At 37.3% G+C, this 20,680-nt stretch overlaps 1 protein-coding gene across 2 annotated transcripts in view; it reads right to left on the bottom strand.

Moving 5' to 3' along the window:
• The window catches only part of ORC5 (origin recognition complex subunit 5), a 66,396-nt gene extending 50,797 nt beyond the window's left edge, over positions 1-15,599 (bottom strand). Inside the window, exons 1-8 of one of the 2 annotated variants that reach the window (XM_071550051.1) lie at positions 15,532-15,599; positions 13,152-13,335; positions 11,609-11,701; positions 8,144-8,338; positions 4,649-4,723; positions 2,213-2,324; positions 1,724-1,854; positions 19-67 (exon numbers count right to left, since the gene is read on the bottom strand). In XM_071550051.1, the coding sequence (XP_071406152.1) occupies positions 19-67; positions 1,724-1,854; positions 2,213-2,324; positions 4,649-4,723; positions 8,144-8,338; positions 11,609-11,701; positions 13,152-13,262 (766 nt within the window). In that variant the 5' untranslated portion in view covers positions 13,263-13,335; positions 15,532-15,599. Of the gene's footprint in view, positions 1-18; positions 68-1,723; positions 1,855-2,212; positions 2,325-4,648; positions 4,724-8,143; positions 8,339-11,608; positions 11,702-13,151; positions 13,336-13,921; positions 14,038-15,531 lie in introns of those variants that run through there. The other variant, XM_071550052.1, reaches the window with a different exon arrangement.
• Positions 15,600-20,680: the final 5,081 nt, after the last annotated feature.

The following is a 20,680-nucleotide window of genomic DNA, read 5'->3' as shown; positions in this document are numbered from 1 at the left end:
CAAATTAGAGAGGCTTACCTTCCCCTCTGACCACTGGTTCGCAGTATTTAGAAAAATTTAGTGCTGCCTATAGAAGGAAAAAAAAATTCAATGTATTAAAAAGGTACTGTATATTAGATCCAGCTGCAGAATATAACTAGCAGATTAATTAATTTCTTTGCAAAACCAACAAATTCCTTTGCAGTCAATAATTACGCCACTTGCTTACAAACATTATACTATAAAACATGGCAACATTTCTATACCTTAAAATCAAACACAAGTAATTTATCACAGGTTACTTGGCTTTGAGCTCAGCATAATCTGTTTACTGCACTCGGGTTGCTTTTTATTTTTTTACTAACATAATTTAAGATTATAAATGCAATAAAAAGGTTTTCAAACATTTTTTACTCCCTTCATTTTCAGGTAAAACTTTCCATTTCAGCAGTTCAGAATGTTCTGCAGTCGGCCACACATACAAACACACAAACAGAAATTATTTATTTGAAAAAAACAAGCAACCACAAAAAAAGCTGCTAACACATTTTATATTCAAACAAGCTCCTTTTGCCTAACATAAGATTGAGAGATTTTTGACAACACTGTAATCTAGATTTTTTCTAAATTGCTTAAATCAGTATCATATAGAATTTTGTAAAATAATAATCCTCAGGTTTCATTCTCCTTTTGTCCTACTGCACTTTAATAAATCTCTAGTATACAAAACCCAATGCAGTAACTTCCATATATAAATCTAATAAAATTCCAGAATGTATTATTAATAATCACACATAATGGCACACACATTTAGAGTCTGTACTAGACACTAAAGAGTTGTTCAGAAGCTACATTCAGTTGTATATGTCTGTCATGATCTTCTAGAGAAGAAACTTGTCAACCACAGAAAGAATCCAGGGTCCAATTATGTAAGTATTTTCATAATACTGGTACAAACAGTGCAATTAATCTAACAAAATTCTCATAAGCAGAGCCACTCAAGTGCATGTCTGTAAGAACTGTGACCCTGGTTTCTATTTGTGTCTCCAGAATCTCATTTAAATACAAAACCTGTATGGTTAATAGAGAAGTTCAGCTGAAGTGTAACAACATGTTCCTGAGGGAAATGCAGGCTGAACTCTCAGATGATCTCTCTAGCACTGATTTTTCATTGGCCATAACCACAAATAGTATTTGTTATTGCTATTAAGCTTTCCTTATGCAACTTTTCTTTTTCTTCACTCACATTCTTCAGTTGCCATACGGCAAAAACGCCTTTTCCCAAATACCTTTGGTGTATTACCAGAAAATTACACAGCACTAGAAGCTCCTTACAGCCACCAAAGTAATTGAAACCTTTATTATGGATTTTTAGGGAAACTGAATTTTACGCTAACACATTCTTAAGAGGGCAGATTTACACTAGATACAAGTAAGACTTTTTTTACAATGAGCCTGGTGAGACACTGACACAGGCTGCCAAGAGAAGCTGTGGATGCCCCATCCTTGGAAGTGTTCAAAGCCAGGCTGGATGGGGCCCAGAGCAATCTGGTCTAGTGTAAGGTGTCCTTGCTCATGGCAGAGGGGCTGGACTAGATAACCTTCAGAGAACCCTTCTAACCAAACCCATTCTATCATTCTCTGATTTTCTCTTTGTCCATACTCAACAATAAATCTAGACTTTCAAAGCCTATTTGGCAAAAGACACTTCAAACCAAAGCAACTGTAAAGAAGCTCCTCTCACAAGATGCCGAAGTTCTTTCAGGTCCCTACAGACCATGTAGAAGACACCAAGCAGAATATTGATGTATGCAGAATAGAAATCTGCAGTGTATTCTGGGGGATGGTTTCGAGACAAGATCTTCTGCAGATGTCCTGTTTAAACAAAAACAAATTTTGCTACTTTAAAGTCAACTTAATAAACTGATCATATTTTAAAGGTGGAAAAACAAACTATAATTATCACTAAAAAAACCCCAACAAAACCCACAAAAAACTACACTGAAAGAACCAGCAAATATAATGGAACCAAAATATTATTTTGAGATGTGCTGGTAAGTGGAAAAAGACAAGCCTTTTGGAGGTTGTGTGAATACAGAACTTTACATTCCAGTAGCTATTACGTATTCTGGATTCTGTAAAAGGCCCACTGATAAACATGGAAAAAACTTCTGAACGTGTTTTGACAAAGTATTATACAATCCCCAAAAAGCAGATTTAAGAAATTGTTTACCTATGCTGTAATCAGGGAAATACAAAGTAAGTGGATCAAAGCATCCAACATTCGGACGGAACAGTTCCCAAACTATTTCACTGAGCAGGATGACGGTCACATTACTGTCAGTCTACAGAGGGAAGAGAAAAAAATGAAAGAGACAGGCAAAGAAAGAACAAAATAACAGTGCATGTTAAAGCATCAATGAGAAAAATTATTATTGTGACTTTTCTGTTCCACAAAAATCATCAAATTTACAGTTTAATACAAATTACTAGCATAGTAATAAAGCTTCAGCTGGCCTAATCAAGCAGCTCATACATTTGCAAATTTTCATAATTATATGATATTTCTTTGCATCCTTTGCCATTTCACTGATATACAAGCTTCATGGGATGAAACAGCTCTGGTACTACACAATACGTAATAGATTCCATCCCTTACTCCCAAAATTAAGAGAGCATTTAACTTTGGTAATTAAACACAGACTTTCAGAGCAAACAGGAAGAGTTAAGAAGCAAAAGAAAGCTCAGCATTTCTGAAACCAAGCTATCTGGTACATTACTTTAAAGGTAATCAAGTCTTTCAAAACAAACACATACATCCCAAAACAAAAATGCAATATTACCTGTTTACTCTCCGAACTGTTTTACGAGTTACCAACAATGACTGTTCAAAGTAACATACTCTTTTTAATCAAGCTTTTATTGACAAAATACCAGCCTTGAGTTTGATGTTTTGGTCAATTGGTAATAAAATATTTCATATTAAAAAAATACTTCTTATTTTGGTCACCCTTCAAACTATTTGCTATTTAATATGAAACTGTGAAAATTATGCATCGTTCTCCCTTCTTGCAACCATACTAAAAGTTCTGCACAATGAAAGATGCTTTTAAATATGGTTCTTCAACAAAGACATTTGAAAGCTATTGAGGCACCTCAGCAAAAGGAAGGAATCCAACTGAATTGATAGTGCTGTGAATATGAGCTTTGAGTGACCTGAAAGAAAAGTTTAAATACTATTCCTTTCCCTGAAATAGAGGGAGAATCTTCTTTTACTTACTCTTCCCACTTCTAGTTGAAGTGATACCCCTCCATATTCTTTACTGTTTCTTCTTCCTGTTTTTAAGGAACTTTTTTTCCCTTTTAACAAGAAAGCATCTTTCTGTAGATTTTTATCAACTGTGTTCCTCTCCCAGATCTAGTGTTCCAGCTGACAGAAGTACTAAGGTATGTTCGGTTCAGTTCCTGATTCATCTCCCAATATGAAAAACTTCAGTACTTCCCACCACAATCCTCAGAGAAATCAAGCATCCAATAATCATCTTCACGACATACTTCATCAGTGATCCTCCAGTGCCATGAAATCCTTCACTACTAACGGAGTTCCTTGTCTCCTTTCACTGAAGGCAAGGAAGCGATGGAGTAGATTGGCACCTCCAACATTGCTCTGCAACATCAGCTGCACACCAGTTTCAGAAAGCCTCAGTCCAGAATCCATAATTTAAGTAACTGGAATATCAGCCCTCAAGAAAGCTGACCAACTTACTTGGAGGTTACTTTTGAATTTGAGAGTGTTTCTCTGGCATATTTAAGTCTTAGTCTATGGGGTTTTGGTCCCTGAAAAGCAATTATAGACCCAAGCTTTTTCCTACTTTCTCTGCAGAACAGGTTGTTTCTGAGCAGTAAAGTCCAGAACATGGGCAGAACACACAAGAGTCAGAAAATGCACCAGCTGCCAGGATTAAGAACACAGTTGTGAATCAGTCTTCATTCAGTAAATAAAGAAATCTATGCCACCAGAAGATTAAGAGCACCACACAAAAGTCTTGAGATAACATGGATAATTTCAGCTATTTACATGTTCACACATTTCAAAATACCAGCATCTTCTGTTTCCATCTTCAGTTTCTTTTCAAAGAATGCACCCTTTTTTTCTTACTCCAAGGCAAAAGCTTGGATGGTTCAGAAGTGAGAAAGGGAACAACACTGGTTTACTCCCATCAGAAACTTACTGTGGTGCAATTCCAGAAGTATAAAAAACTGTCTATCAACACAAAGAACATTCACAGCTGCTGAGCTGTGCAGCTCCAGTCAAATTAAATAGCTGGTAGTCTACTGAAAATCTCATTACTAAAAATAAAAGTAATCTAGAAAAGGCAGCATGTATCTGATACCAACTTCCAAAGAATCTACAACACATCAGATATTGTAAAATAAAATACTATTAAATATGATTTTAAGAAAAAGTATAATAAAAATCTGCCAATGTTTAAATTCTAGTTTGGTTTCTAGTTTTGATCAATGTTTTTGGAGGCCAAGGGTTATCTTTGCAACGTCTTTCATCTAAGGAATCACTTATCTTGATCTATAAGCCTAGATGGAGAAACACCACATGTTCAATTACTTTCAGTATGTAGGACACATAAATTCATTTTTTCCAGACACTTACCAACTCCTGAAGCCTAAGAAATGCTGGCAGGATGTTTGCTTCCATTTCCCTCAGCTGTTCTGCTCTATCCAGGACCTTTTAACAAAACATTAATATATAGACAATGTTGACTTCCACTCTCACATGGACTTCAAATTAATTCTTAGCTGCTGGAAACTGAATTGGAGAGATTACTGCTTCAAATGTGCTTCCAGGAAGCCCAAGCAGCTCTGCATCTAAAAAAAGTTATAATCCCCAGAAAAGCAACATTCTTAGGCCTTATGGCAATAAGAATTAATAGTTTTAAGTACACCATGTAGAAATACCACTAAAGTCATGATACCATTATCAACCATTGAAAGCTCAATTCTTGCCTAAAATTCTTCTTATTTTTCAAAATTACGTGTAGTACAGTAGCACTGTAGCTACATTCTTACTCTAGGAGAGTTATCTTTTTCAACTACAAAATTATTTTTCAGAAATAAGAGCTGATTTTTTTAAAAAATTAGCTATCATCAGAAATTCACTGAATTTTCAGAGAAACTCTTCTTCACATAGTTTGCAGCCTAGAAATGTACAGGATTTACTGCATGCAAACCTCTCACAGCAGTGACAGATACACAGCACATGTACAGCTTAAACAGGAAACACCTGAAGCTACATTATCATTTTGGAGCCTGGAGAATAAAAACAGAAGTATGAAAACATGCATAGTTATCCTTTGGCAAAAAAATCTGTATTCTCAGTACACATATAATGTTGACAAAAACAAAGAAAGATAATAGAAACATATACCTTTTGTGGTTTATTTACTACTTGCAATATAGAGCTAAATTCTGAAGTTCATTAATTCTTTTGAATTATTGCTGTTGAAAGAAAACCTCTAGGTCCTTAGAAGTTTATATTTTTCTGTCCTATTACCTATCCTCTTTCCACAAAAATCTTAACAATATCTATCATTTCTGTTGCCTACAGTAAGCAGAAGAATTTTATGTGGACAACCAAGCATTTTAAGAAAATATTCTTTCAAAATCCCATCATACAAACCACTCACACTTCTTGGGAATTTATTTTAAAAACTACAATACATGATTTTATATTGATATCTGTATTCAGCTCATATAATAAATGGCTTCAGGAATGAAGACTGCTCCGCACAACTGACCAAACAGAGGCTACAGACTTTTATTAATAAAATACTGCTTATTGGACCCAATGACATGCAACTGCCAAACACAAACCTTTAAGGTCTTGACCTAAGTAGATCACATAGGAATAAGACTACAGTTTCTACTTACAGCACTGCAATACACTGTGCCCCTGGCTTGTGGAGTATGTCAAGTTGTCCACAGAGCCTAACCCAAGGCCTGTGAGTCTGGACTTTATTCTTTAGCATCAATACAGACTTGTCACCGTTCTGTGTTTTAATACAAGCATTTAGAACTGACTGCTCATTTACATTAACAACAGTAGCTTGTTACTTCTATAAAGTGCTAAATATTGTAAATATATGAATGATTACAAGTTACATCTGCTCCAATTTTTCAGGTAGTTAAAATGAATAAATTCATTTTTCATAAGTAATCACAAGCATTCAGTACTTGGGTTAAGAGAAACATTTATGATTCCTTGCTTGAAAGTAAACATTTATCTCAATTTACTCTGAGTTAATTGAGCTGAAATAGTACATTATTTACTACTGAAATGAAATACAGTGAGTTAGCATTGCCAGTTTATGTTACCACCATGCTGGTCCTTCCATCAACCTCAGTTTAGAAACACTCTACAATAAATTCAAATGACACAGGTTAATAAACATAAATTTATTTCCTCCATTCTTGTCTGTTCCCACGCAGAACAGAACTGAAATACTAATTTAACACTTAATTCTTCTGATGCAACAACTATTTTCATGATGCAACTGAATCTTTGTAGTTTTGTTTTCTATAACCGTAATTCAAGAAATTTCTAATTTTCTGAATGATGTCAATTTTCATAGAATGCATGAAGAATTCTTTACTGATGTAGGACAGTTTTTTTAATCCAAATACTTATTGGAAAGCAAAATTTAACACAAAAGTATTTTGTGAAATTGCCTGAGGGTTATTATAGAGAAAAATTTTGTTCTTACGGAATTGCTGAAGAAGTTCAATACTACTTTTTTGATGGTAAATTAAATTAATTGTCTATTTACAACTTATCTGCTTTAAGTGTTGGTACATTATTTTCTTCGTTCAATTTTTAAGAAGTATGTCAAATCTATTAATTTCATGAGCTGTAGGAAATTGTAAGACAGTACTGTTTCCATTAAACATAATATGAAGTTATTTAACTCAGTGGAGTTAAACGGAAATAAAACTTATTTAACTATAACCTGTGAAACAGAATGAAGAATGATCAGTATAATTGTGAACTTGTTTGACTGCAAAAAAACCCAAAGCAGTATGGGCACATCAATTGCTGTGAGAAACATGCAGAGTGATTTCCCAGGGTCATTAAGGCCTCAATCTTGAGAGCTTTCATATTTTCTTAAACAATCAATTTCACATCTTTTAAAAAAAACCTTAGTTCCTATAGTGACCTGAAATTTCAGGCTGTATCTTTTGCAGGTCCAGAATGCATATATACATTTATATATTAGTTATATTCTGGCCTTCATATTGTCCTTTTATCAGACCTCTTGTATGACTGAAATTGTTTCTATGTTCATCCTTTGGCACGATAAATGCTGTTATATTCCTTCATGTAGTTAAGATTCTCACAGTGAAAAAAAAAATCTAAACCAAATCCTAATGTTCTAGTACTACATTGATTCAATCATTCCTACAACCTAAATCCTGATTATTTTTCCCACAGTCTGCCTGTTTATTCCATTTCAGTATATCATCATTTTTTTTCATTGCAGTCTTTTTTCCCATCTCAACTTTAAAACTGCAGTTCCCGTCTCTGAGGGCCGCAAGAGTAGCTGAAGAAGCAAGATCTCAAAAGCACTTTTACAGAGGAAGTTATGCATTTCAGCTCCATAACGTAAGTTCTAACTTGAACCTATTCCAGCCAACCAAGCCTTGTCACTTGCATACTCCATAATTCACTTCCTTTCCTTCAAATCCCCACCTTTGCTCTCTCATTTGTGAAGCAATTTCCACAAGGAAAGAGATAAGCGTGACTTACTAATAATAAAACAAATACAGGCTCTCTATATTTAAACACTTTGTAACACTATTACATCTCCAATTTAAATGTGCAGTATAATTTACATTCATTGTTAAGTTATGCTACAGTTTTTGAGTAGAAAAAAATAATTCTAAAAGCAGGAAGAATAGACAACCTCATCTAAAGCCTGTAAACCAACAGAAAAGAATCTTAACCATTATCAACAGATTCTGAATTAGGTCTCCACAGAAATTTTGTGAAAACTGTTCTATGAGGCACACATTTCACACACAAATTATCAATAACAATTACTTACTCCCTCTAAACAGGAACAAAACTAGACCTCAAAATTAAATTACTTACAATGTATAATGTTTGATCTTGAAGCTCTCGACTCACAACTGCTTGTTTAAACAGACGCACAAAGTCATTGAAAGTATCACAGGGCACATGAGAGGTCTGTTCTGTCTCAGAACCACTCTGCAACTGGATGAGAATTTCTTCTAAAAGAAGTCGTGACGTAAAGTATTCCACACAGTTCACAAACACATGAGGAAGCTGAAGAGGATAAAGAAAAGGGTACAACTTTATTTGGCTTTTTCAGTGTAAATACTCCAGAATCAGTTTTCTCTTCCAGATGAGACAATCAAAGACCACACCCTGCCAACAGAATATACAGCACAAACCAAAAAAACTTCTTTTAAAAAAAAATCAGTTATGTACCCACTCAAAATTCTGTGTCTCAAAAAGTGAGGCTAGATCTGATGAATCCGCAAACGGAACAGTGTATCTTCTAACTATGTTTAAAAACTGAAACACAGTGTATCTTTTAATTATGTGTAAAAACTCTGAGCAGTACATAAAAAGAAAACAAAACAGCATTTAGTTCAAAGAAATTTAGACAATTGTAACACATTACAGTATCATAAAATGGTCCATTACAAATTACAGTGTCTCAGACTTCTATTACAAAGAGAGTAATCTAGGGGCGCACTCCCTTGAATTACTCAATGTTTTTGGCATTCAACACATAAAAATGATGAAGTGTAAGTTTCTGTATCAGACTCATGTTGTGCAGGATATTTTTAGAAAACCACATCCTAGCAAAGAGCCTGTGCAAAAATCAGAGTATGCGATTCATTTTAAGTATCAACTTAGTAATACTGAAAAGATACCATCATTTGTTTTTAAATAGAAGACACTATAAACTACAAAATAGTACTAGTATTCAAATGTACATAAGGCAAAAAACGGTAATTTTCTAGCAACTCTGTTTTTAAGAAGTAGCTCATCCGCATAGCTTCATGATACAGGCATATGCTCTTTTTCACACTTAACATTAAAACCTCTGGAAAACATTAGTCACTGGGATAGAGGAATATGTTTGTCTACAACAAAAAAAAACCCCGAGTACTTCTTTCCATCTATTTAAAATACAATATATGACATATGATTCAGCAGATATGGTGAAGTGTGGGTACATGCTGGCAATCCACTCACACAGCACGTAATAAAAAGGTTTTTTTAAGACTTTGAATACCATTAAAAGCAAGGGGTTACATCTCCAAAAGCAGCTATTCAAAGTGCTGCACCTCGGTAACAGAAGGAAAGCTGGATGCCTCAGATGTGATTCACATCACCATATTACACAGGAGACATCTATACTTGGCAAAAGAAAGTTTTGGAGAGAGAGCTGCTGCTTTCCAGGGCTAGGCCACATCTTTGAATATGCTGCAAGTAGGTAGCACAGTGCTATGAGCACTGAATGAAAGGCCACTGCATGGAAGATCATAATCCCTGTCTTCAACTCTTCTCCCTCTGCAGAATTTTTAGTGAAGGCGGTTTCTGCATAAAACCCAGTCCTGCAGGTAAGTGGAAAGTGCACCTGAGACAAGCCAAAAAGATCAGGCCTATGAGAACACAGAAGTGGGAATATAGTTTCAGTGTGAAGTAGGCACCTGTCACTGGATTTAAATCCCTGAAGTTCAAGACTGACAAAACACAAACATTAACAGGTTGAGATGGAAATTTCTGTGATGACACCCTTCAACTTATGAGGACTTAACATGTTTGGGGAAAAATTACAACAAGGAATAAAACTAGCATGAATATACATGTTTACTAACAGAAAAAGAAGGGCCACAGAAGTGGCAAGAACCCAGTGCCTAAGTCTTTGGCCAGCACTGATCAGAGAGGGACTGACATGGACTTATGGCCATAGCTCTCTAAAACATTCCTTAAGACAAATATTTTCCCAAGAAACACACATTCAGCCACAATGATCCACTACTTCTATGTTGTTCAGATTCTCACATGATGTTTAAAGAGCACATTTCTCTGTCTACAGCTCTTGAAGTTGAAATAAGTCCATTTATGATAAAGTTCCTGTACCTCCAGTATTAATCCAGTATAAAACTCATCCCTCAATGGACAGCATTACAGTAGTTTTCTTACTTAACAGCTGAGGGGAAGATAGTTTATAGTCCCAGCTTCCTAGGAAGATAAGGCTCCAAAATCAAAACTGTACTATGAATTCTCAGGAGCTTCCACATAACTTACTTCAACATTATCTGCATTATGAATCCTCCTTGACCTGTGTCTTACTTACACCTATGCTATTTTCTAAGAGCAAGAACCCAGAGGAAATTTGGCTTAGATGGAAAAGTTGAAATAGAACATACAGTCCTCACATTTCCAAAAATAATGCTCACTCAGGAGAAAACATCAACAGTACTGGCATGGGACAGTAAGATTCATTTTGCTAGCAAAAACACTGGCAATGCCAAGCTTAGTAAACACAAACACACCTGGAGAACTGATTTAATTACATTCAAAACTGTGAATTGCATCCTGTATCATAGGATTTCTAATGTATGATGAGTATCAAGCTGTATTTGGAGGATCTAGAACAAAAAGAAGTGCACAAAATTTGTGAAGCAAAAGAATAGTCTCTAATTGTTCAGGAATTAAACTGATTGTTCCTATGCAACATTGCTCAAACATTTTAGAATTCCTTCGTTGTTTCTTTTTCAAAAGTTTAGATTTTCCTGCTTGTAGAAGACGACTGATGGAACCAACCAGATTTACTGCAATGAATACAACATTCACCTCAAGTCTGCAAAAGCAACTATCTATATCAGAAGGAATGGCAATTGCCTGGTGTTCAGACAGTGATTATCACCATTTCAGATTCATCTTTTTTTCAGTGAACATGTATAGCTTGCTATGTTTGCTTTGAATCCTTGTAACAACTTGATTAAGTTTAAGCTCTGAGGCTGACATTTAGATAGATTATACACATCCAACTGAATTTAATTAAAATGGGTTTGTCAACACAAAACAAATAAACCAAAAATCCACTACTGCAAATTCTTCTCACTGTTCTTCATGTACTCTCTCACTCTTTTTCCTATACAAGTAAAATTAAAGGAGAATTATAAGAAGATTCAAAAACTGGTATAGTATAACTGACTTGCAGACTGAAGTGCAATCAACACTTACTTGTCACTGGAGGTATTTCAGGCTAAGTCATGCAAAGAAGCTGAACACTATTTGGCTTCTTTTTAATCTTTTTTTAACTTTCCTAGAAAAGTTATTATGATTTGTACCTCAGTATGTACAACTTCATTTTACCCTAAGTGAGGCGAGTATTATGAGTTTATGCTCCTGAGAAGAGTGATGCATTCATGAAACAGTAAGTGGAGGAGAAAAATCAAGAAGTCAGAAACGGCTGAGAAAACAAGCCATTTTGAGGAAGTAGAGGCTATTTCAAGAAACCATCTGTTATAAATAAATTGTAAAATCAATATCCATTGTGAACATTCTTACCTGTAAGGTGTTTAGAAGAGTTTGCATCACATAAGTCTTTCCACTAGATGTATGTCCGTAGATAAAGATGGATGGAAAACTAAAGTGCTGACGCTATGGAAAAAAAAATTGTTGCTGTTTCCATTCTTCTTTTTCATTCAACAGATAGAAAATTTATCAGTGGAGTTTCTCTCCAAAAGAAAAATATCTTTTAAACTGAGGCATTAACTATAAAATACAACAACTATTATGGAATCAAAAGATTAAGTTTTATGTTTCATCCTCACTGAAATGCTGGGAGGATAACTCACAAGAATCAAATCTCACACAACTGCCAGTGAAACTGCTGCAACAAACAACAGAAAACACACAGGGAAAAGGAGTGTGCTCTTAACTCACATTAGAAAACTGAAATCAAATCTCAGTACACACAAACTGCAAGCCATACCTTGCCCTAACCTCTGCAAACTGCTTTTCTTTTCATTAGCATGAAACACGAAAAAATGGTGGAGGAAATGGTAAAGGAGCTGGCTCTTCTCTCACAAGGCAATTTTTATGAGACATTTACTTATTTAATGGTCTTGATGTTGTACATTTCATCCAATTTTTTTTAGATACGAGGAAAATAACTGAATTGTTCTTTTTATTTCATTCTGACCAGGTACTTATTTTTGCATTTTTCTCATTTCTAAGGATCTTGCACACTAAGTTAAAAGTGAATTCAAAAATAAAATGGATACTTTTTATGAAAAACAGTAATATTCAATTTATCCAAAAAGAAGTCACTCTTTTGCAAGATTTGCAGATCCTATACCCTACATATTTTTCAAGAATATAAGTATCTCTTTCTAAGAAAAGTTGTTGCCACTATGCTTGTAATATTTACATAAAACTTCACTGCTATAATTTGATGGTATTATTATTATTATCCATAATTGAAGGCAGAACCAGAATCAGATACTAATTTCCATTTTGTTATTTGAATGTAAATAGACATATCAACTGCTTTTAAGTTTGCAGACAAAAATCCCCATTGCTTTTTACCACAGCTTTGGAAAGCAGTAACAGAATCAATTAACAAGCCAGTGATTTCTGAATCTTATGACGAGCCACAGAACTAAGAATCAGGCCAACAATGAACTTAGAATTTAGTCATTCAGATATTAGATGAACAGGTCAAAACCAAACAGAATTTCTACACTGACAGTGAAAAAAATAAAAAATATCCCTGAACTTTAGACCAGGGAAGAAGAGACTCCCTGGTACTAACTGGCAAAGATGGAACAATCATGGCAAAATCAGACTTCAGAGAGAACAAGCCACAAAGAGCTGTGTTCTTCTGGGTCCTTCCAGGTGCAAGGCAGCTTTCAACCTCACAAAAGACTAGAATCCAACTGCCAAACACTAATGATAAAGATGAGTAACAAAAAATAAAAGCATAACAAAGAGAAAACCGAAGTATGTTCCCAATGACATCACAAAAACGCCCTTCCATTTCTGTTCTCCCCTCTGAGACAGCAGAATGTCTCTGTGCTATTCAAACACACAATACAAAAAGCACTACCTCTCCAAATATTGACAGCAACATGGACACCTGGGACTCTCGACAAGGCACCAAACTTTCCAAGTGAAGCAGTGCAGCTGCTGGATATGCTGGATGTTCAAGATTAGGCATGTTGATATTCCTGTAGTCAGTCACCTAAACATGCATGTCCCTTTTGAGGTTCAGAGACAAGAAATAAAATGATCTGGAAAAAAAAAGTTTTCATTACCATTTGCTTTCATATGCATAAAAGGAAAATGAACAGGAGTTGATATAAAATCCAAACAGACTTCTAGCTCAGGATAATGGTATAATTATGATAGACTTAAAAGACTTCAGCAAAATTGAACTTAACTATGTAAGGCATGATAAAGACATTTTCACACCAGACAGAATAAAAAAAAATCAAATAAAAAGGGAAAGTCATACAGGATACGAGCATACCATAAAAAGAAGGAGTTGTCATGGAATAGTTAACTGGAGAAATACATATCTAGTTCTGGTTTTATATGCTTTTAAAAGTAGTGAGTGAATAAAATGGGGAAAGTAGATTAGTCACAGATCATCACTTCCCTGAACAGCCAATAAACTAGGATTTACAAGTAACAGGGAAGAGATAGGGCATAAGGAAGGATGAAGATGACAAAATAATGGCTCTTTGACTGCTGATGGGAACACTTAAAAGCAGCATATGAAGAAAATCCAGCTGATGGTAAAGACTGGAAATACTTATTAAAAATAAGTATGAGCCCAAAACAGTTGTATAAACTTTAACATTAATTATAGTCTACCTTTGAGATAAGGACTAGACAAATAACGGTCTTGATTGCTGAAATCCTGTGAAGGCTGGATTTTGGTGATTGAATATAGAAAAACACCTCTGTCAAAGATACTTCGTCTGCACTTCTAAAGGGGCTGGAAAGACAGTACATTTATCTTGAGTGATACAAGCAACATGCAGAGAGAGAACTGAAGTATTCTCAGCAGCTGGATTCTGATTTTGTCAATCACAATACAAATTGACAAAAAGAAAGTGTGGAAACTTTAGTAAAACAATAAAGGTAACTTAGCAACTGACAGGAGTATCTGTACGTTATTAAGATAAAGATAATAAACAAAGCATTCCAAACACTTAAATTTAAGTACGTACAGCCAATTATGTTATGCTGGGTATAAGTACCACACCATGGGAAAAAAGATTAGGTTAGCAGAAGGAGAACAGAAAGCAGCATGGGAAATGGAAAACAAACTGTTGTGAAGGAAAAAAGAAAGAGTGGGTTGCACTAACAGGAGAGCTATTGGGATACAAGGAGGTTCATAAAGACACATGTATTAAGAGTTTCTTTTGGGGCCAATCTCTGTTAAGTATTTCCATATATACATTCGAGGAAAGATTTTTTCTTTTATTTTTACATTTGCCTTCAGTGTCTTCTGGAGCAAAATTTGGCATTGTAGAGTCATCAACAACAACAAAATAATAAGTGGAATTAATGAGGAAAAAAAAGGTGATAACAGATGTAATGCTGATATAATGCAATTCAGTACTTCAAATTACACCTATTTGCAAGTAACCACATCGCATCTAACAAAGACTACAGTTAGGTATCAAGAAAGGTCTGAAGTAACTTGAAAAATAAGTTTATTTACAAGTCAATCACATATTAAGTATAGAAAATCAAAGTAATGCTGCTTCTCGAATGCCCCTACACATGACAACCTACACTGAACACATTTCACCCACTGGATGAAAACCTGCATGTCTCTTGACCATAAGTAGGTGTCTTAATCTCCACAGAGATCCCATCCTACAGCTCACAAGGGAAAGGATGTTTAGAGCACTCAGCAAGCAACTAATTTAGATTAAATGGCAATGATGCTACAAGGACTAGTACCAGGCAAAGCTTGAATTTAGGGTGTTCCTGCCCGGGAAGGTTGTACATGTGACTCCACCCGGACCAGGAAGGGATAAAAAGCTCTCACTTTGCAGCTGAGACCAAACAAGGATGCTCAGAGCACAGGTCGGATTTACATGATTTACGAGGACTTTCCTCTGTTAGTTGGTACTAAAATACCTCCGCCCCCCTTCCACGCTTTAGCATGAAAGATGACAGAACTTAAGGTGATTCGCAGGGTTCCACGTCCCCGCAGACCTTCCAGGGCCCCTCGCCGGCACAGCCGTGCCTCGCCTGACAGGGAAGGACGACCCCCGCCATCACCGGGGCATCAGGGCTCCTTCCGCCGCGCGTGTGAGGCTGAGGGTGCTCCCGGCCCAGGGGGCGGCTCAGCCCGCGGCGGGTCTCCCTGCCGCATCGATTCCCAACGGGAAACGAGCAGCAGCAAGGCTGCTCTTTCTCCTCTCCGCTCCGCTCCGCTCCTCCCCGCCCGCCCCGGCTCCGCTCACCGGCTCCGCTCATCGGCTCAGCCACCGGCTCCTCTCCCGCCACCGCCGCCAGCGCGCACCGCCCCTTCCGTCACGTGCGCAGGCGCCGCAGCGACCGCGGGACCGCCTGGGGCGGCGGGAAAGGGCGGGGCGACCGCGGCGGGAGCATGGCTGTTCCGATAGGGATATCCCACGGGATAGCGGGTGTTATCCCTCGGGGAGAGCCGTGAGGGGCAGTGCGGCTGTTCTGACAGGGATATCCCACGGGATAGCGGGTGTTATCCCACGGGATGTCGGGTGTTATCCCTCGTGGAGAGACCGCGGCTTTTCCAACAGAGATATCCTATGGGATGTCGGGTGTTATCCCTCGGGGAGAGCCGCGAGGGGAGTTCCCGGCTTTTCCAAAAGGGATATCCCGCAGTATATCAGGTGTTATCCTTTAGGGAGACCCTTGAGGGGAGTTTTCCCGGCTTTTCCAACAGGGATATCCTGCAGGATATCGGGTGTTTTCCCTCAGGAAATCCGCCGCTCCGGGAGGAGGAGCTGCCTGGTAACCCCAGGGCTGGGGATGGGTCTTACCCCACCGGCAGACCCGGGAGGGTGTTGCAAAATGTGGATTATGTAAAATTTTTCTAAGAAAGGATGTTCTTTAGTGTTTGATCTTTTTCTACTCTCAAGCCTAATCAACACGAAGGGGCTTAATCCGTGAAACAGCGGCTAACAAGCTCCAGGTGATGGCCGGGTTTAGAAAGACTAATTAGTTGGCGGTAGCATTGCCTTAAGGGTTGACATGTTTCAGCGATCTCAGGCCGCGGGGGAGGTTAACAAAGCTCGGGGAGAAGGATGTACCGCTGATAGCGGGCACAAAGAACGCAACATTTACGGGCCACGCGGACATTTGGCAGAACTCCCGAGATAAGGAAGAAACTAATAAAGACAACTCAGCAACTGTGCTGAATCGGCTCCGCCTGGGTAAAAGGTAATTCGGACAGGGACAGATGGCAAACATCGGCTCCATGGACCACCAACCCAGGAAAGCCACCGACCCAAAAGAAGAGAAAGACTGGGCATGGAGACTAATTAGCATTGGAAGCAAAATAATCCTTAGCCAATAGAAGATATAATACTAATTAATAACAGAACTCTGTAACTTGTAGCAAATGAACACTAATTCCTTTGTTTGCTAAAATGTGTAAATAAAATAGTAAGAAGTTTAGATAATTGAGATGCTTGATTTCTGGAATGCCACTGAGCACCCAGGCTCTGCTCAGAAATAAATGATCTGTGTCTCTCCCGAGTGGGTAATTAATTGGCTTGCTGCACACCAGGTAATGAATCCAACAAAGGCAGCTGTCGCTCTGGAAGCGGGGCTGTTCAGAAGCCCCCGGAATTGGGCGCCGTCTTATCCCACAGGAGAGCCATGTATGGAGCATCCATGGACATAGAAGTGTGAGCAATTCGTTAGCAGTTCATCAGGAAGAGAAGGGTGTTGGGGTTCATGGAGCGCTCTTGTCGAGAGACCCAGGGCACAGGGTCAGAAGGTGCATACGTGGTTGTGGTAATTGTTAGTTTAACTCCAGCCATCTCTACAGGCCCACAGACAGGTGTGTGGTGTCTCTGGTGACTGGTTGTGGAGAGCTGAGGGTCCACTTCAAGGTGCATCCTGTGAGGGGACAGTGGCATCACCCCAGGAGGGATCTGCAGGTGCTGGGTCCCTCCTCTCCAGATCCCTGGGAAATAATGTTAGACTGTAGAGATGGTCACAAAATTGTGCACATAACTTACATTTGTTAATACAGAACACCACTTAAAGTCAGGGCTATGGAGTCTCTGCTCTAGTCAAGCTTTGCAGACAACACTCTGAAAATGCATAACAATATGCTCAAATTACTGTTAAAATTGCATTATGCATAAATGTTACACATTGTGTTGGAGAGATAAATGTGACAACTGCATGCTGGGTTATGAAAGTACAAGTGATAAACTCCTTCTGTGGTCTGAGCTTGGAGAAATGTTAAATAAGTAAATAAGGCTTGCGTGAATCAAGCATGGAATTAGTGTTCATTCACTACAAGTTTATTTTTAGCAGTCAAGGGGTTTGTATATATATTTACACACAATCATCATAGCTTGGCCTGAACAGATCTTTAGATATAACTGGTGTATTAATGGACCAAAACCAACCTGAATGGAATTAGAGAAAGAGAAGAAAAAAAGATGCCACTGATTCTTTTTTTGTGGTTATCTACACCAGTTTGTGTAGTCTTTTTAAATGGCCTGATATTTATAACAGCTTTGACAGCATAATAAGGTGAAATTATTTTTGTTGCTACTGGATTTGCATACATGGGCAGAAGTTGTAGTATTACTAATTCAGTCCACTTCTATACTTGGGAAAAATCTTAATTTAAAACAATAGGTATGTTTCAAAGTGTCACATCAAGGCATATGCATCCCTACAGAGTGAAACACTCTTTTTCTAGCTCTTGAAACCATAGAATTTCTTGGGCCAGATTGCTCTGCATACAGATAGACCATGTTTCAGAAAAAAAACCCCAGATATAATAATTGAAAGAAGTCTCAGTAAGTCCACATTTGTATAGCCTATATGGGAGTGAAATTCTTTGGAAGCAGTTCCTAGTGATGTTCAGAATTTGCATCTTCTGTGGATTTACTACTGAGAACATCTGAAATTTGGCTTTGAGTTGAGCAAGAATCCTAAAATGAGAGGCCAGTCTTTAAAAACGTCACTTTCACTTCAGCAATTCTGTTGAAGAATTGATGGTTCAGACTATAGTGCCTCCCAAGGTCACTTCAGCACCACATAAATCCATATTACCTGATGGGATAGTCTCCGTCGTCTCCCTGTTGCATCCCTACTTCTACTCATTTTCGGGTCCTAGGATTTGGGTGGTTATAGAGAGCTTGTTGAGGAACCAGTCCAGCTAAAATTAAACAAAAAGAAAGTTACTTCAATAACTGCAGCCTTGCTTCTAAAAGCCACCCTATTAGCTGAATGGAACCACCACTACTGTGTCATTCAGCTTATAGTGTAGAATTCAAACAAAATACCCAGTAATAATTCTATTTATTAACCCAAAGTGACACTATTACTATCATGAGGCAAAACTAAAAACAAATGTGTAGTTTTAATAATTTAAAATTATTAATAATATCATTATTGATTGAAATGGTGGGAGCTCTGTGTTTTCACAGGACAGAATCCTGGACTCTTAAATCAGCAAATGAAAAACTATTACAAAAGACTGCTGTCTCTGCCAGTAACTGAGGCCTACCAGTGCCCAACTACTCCTACAGAAAGTCTCTGCTTCCGAGAAAACTGCTTGAATTTAGTAAGTGTGACTTTTTATTTTCATTCAAGAGGCTAAAACTGTTTAGTAGCAGTTGCTAGAGACAGAACTCGTGCCTGAGTATGAAGCTGGTTACATGTAGCATAATAAATTTCAGTTTACATCTTTCATTGATGATTTTCCTTACTCACTATGCATTTATGCAGAGCTTTAAGTTGTTTCTTAACTTATATTAAGCGATCACATGCACTTTTTATCTTATTCTGACTATGAGTTGCTTAGATACCAAATATATTCAAAATGAGAAAGCAAACAGTGAACTGAGGGTTGAAACCTGCATATAACAGAGCAGGAGATGGTCCTTTCTCACCACGTTTATGGTCAGATATTTTATATCAATATTTTTTGTCTGTGAAACTTATTTTCACTATAGGTAGTGATTAATAGTTTGAGTTCAGCAAGAAACTTAAATATGGAATACACATTCATTTCATTCAAACCACTGGGATTCCTCGTTTCTTAAACTTATGTTTTTAAGGGAATTACAGGATTATGTTCTTTATATATGTATTTCTATATACATAAAGATAGAGCTGTCTATACAACATGTACGTATTTATCTTGGTTCTGTATGTATGTAGAACTATATAGAAAGAATTATGTATATACAGTATGTGAGGTATTTTTTTATTTCTCCCAGTCTTTCCAAGATATATTTTACCAGAGATGCTATTGTGCAGGATGCTATTGAAACTGCACTTGGACCACTTTTTACCAGTCTCTTCCTATTTCAAAAAGTCAATTCCAGCTGACAGAGGTGCAGAAAAGGGCTCTGACAAAGAGCAGGAAGAAATTACTGCTCTTGAAAGATGTTCTCTTGAACGCACCATTGAGGTGGTTTAAGAAATGACTGCTATGACGTTTCCAGCCTCGTTGGATGATACAGCTCTTTCAGCAACTGGAAAGGATAGTTTACAAAAGTCATCAATTGAACTTAAGTTCCCAGGTAATGATTATTTAAAATACATAATGGGTGATTTTTCTTCAAAGTGGGTGAAAAGACCTTAAGTAATCATTGTGTTCACAGTGGTAGAGATACAAACCCCAAACAATGAAAGAGGAAAGATACCTGCAGTAACTTCTAAAATGGTTTCAGCTTTACCTGCTAATGACTGACTGACAGATCCTAAATAAGGGTGAGATTTGAGCCTTGCTGAAGAGTAGAAACCAAGGGATGAAGAGATGTTTAACTAAATGACAATGTTGTAACAGAGCAAATAAATGTTTTAAGTACAATGCTGCAATAAAGAGGAACACAAACTTCAGTAAAATACACTAAAAAAAGCAAACTCCTTAATGTTTATACAGATGAAAACCTGCCATTCCAATTGAAATAGTTTTGCAAGTTTGTTATTTAAAAAATGCATAATGAAATAAATACTAAAAGAACATTTGAAGGGCAAAAATATGCTGGACCAGATGACTTTGATCTGTCTGAAGTACACCTATTACTCTGCAGGCCATCCTGGGGAAACTAGCTCTGTACACCAGCTGCAGTAAGGTGCTCAAATGGGTGATAAAACAGTTTGGACACATTTTAAATGTCCATCAGAAGCCTAACGATTATTACTTAATGTCAGTTGAAGTCACATGGAGGTATATAAATCTCTGTGCAAGCCCACATTGCACTTGTAACTGTAAGAAGTTTTAAGAGCCTTCAGGGTGTCAGCCTCCCTCCTCATTCTCCTGATACCAAAACAAGGAAGATCAGGATAATTCAGCCGTGTAATAGCACATTTGGAAGAAAGAACTCTGAGTTACACCAGGAGAAATAGTTGCTGGAGACAATTCTGTGGGCT

This window comes from Pithys albifrons, chromosome 3 (genome assembly GCF_047495875.1).
Source record: "Pithys albifrons albifrons isolate INPA30051 chromosome 3, PitAlb_v1, whole genome shotgun sequence".
In the NCBI taxonomy this organism is placed as follows: domain Eukaryota; kingdom Metazoa; phylum Chordata; class Aves; order Passeriformes; family Thamnophilidae; genus Pithys; species Pithys albifrons.
Note: the sequence above shows the minus strand (reverse complement) of the source record. Positions and strands in the feature narration are given on the sequence as shown.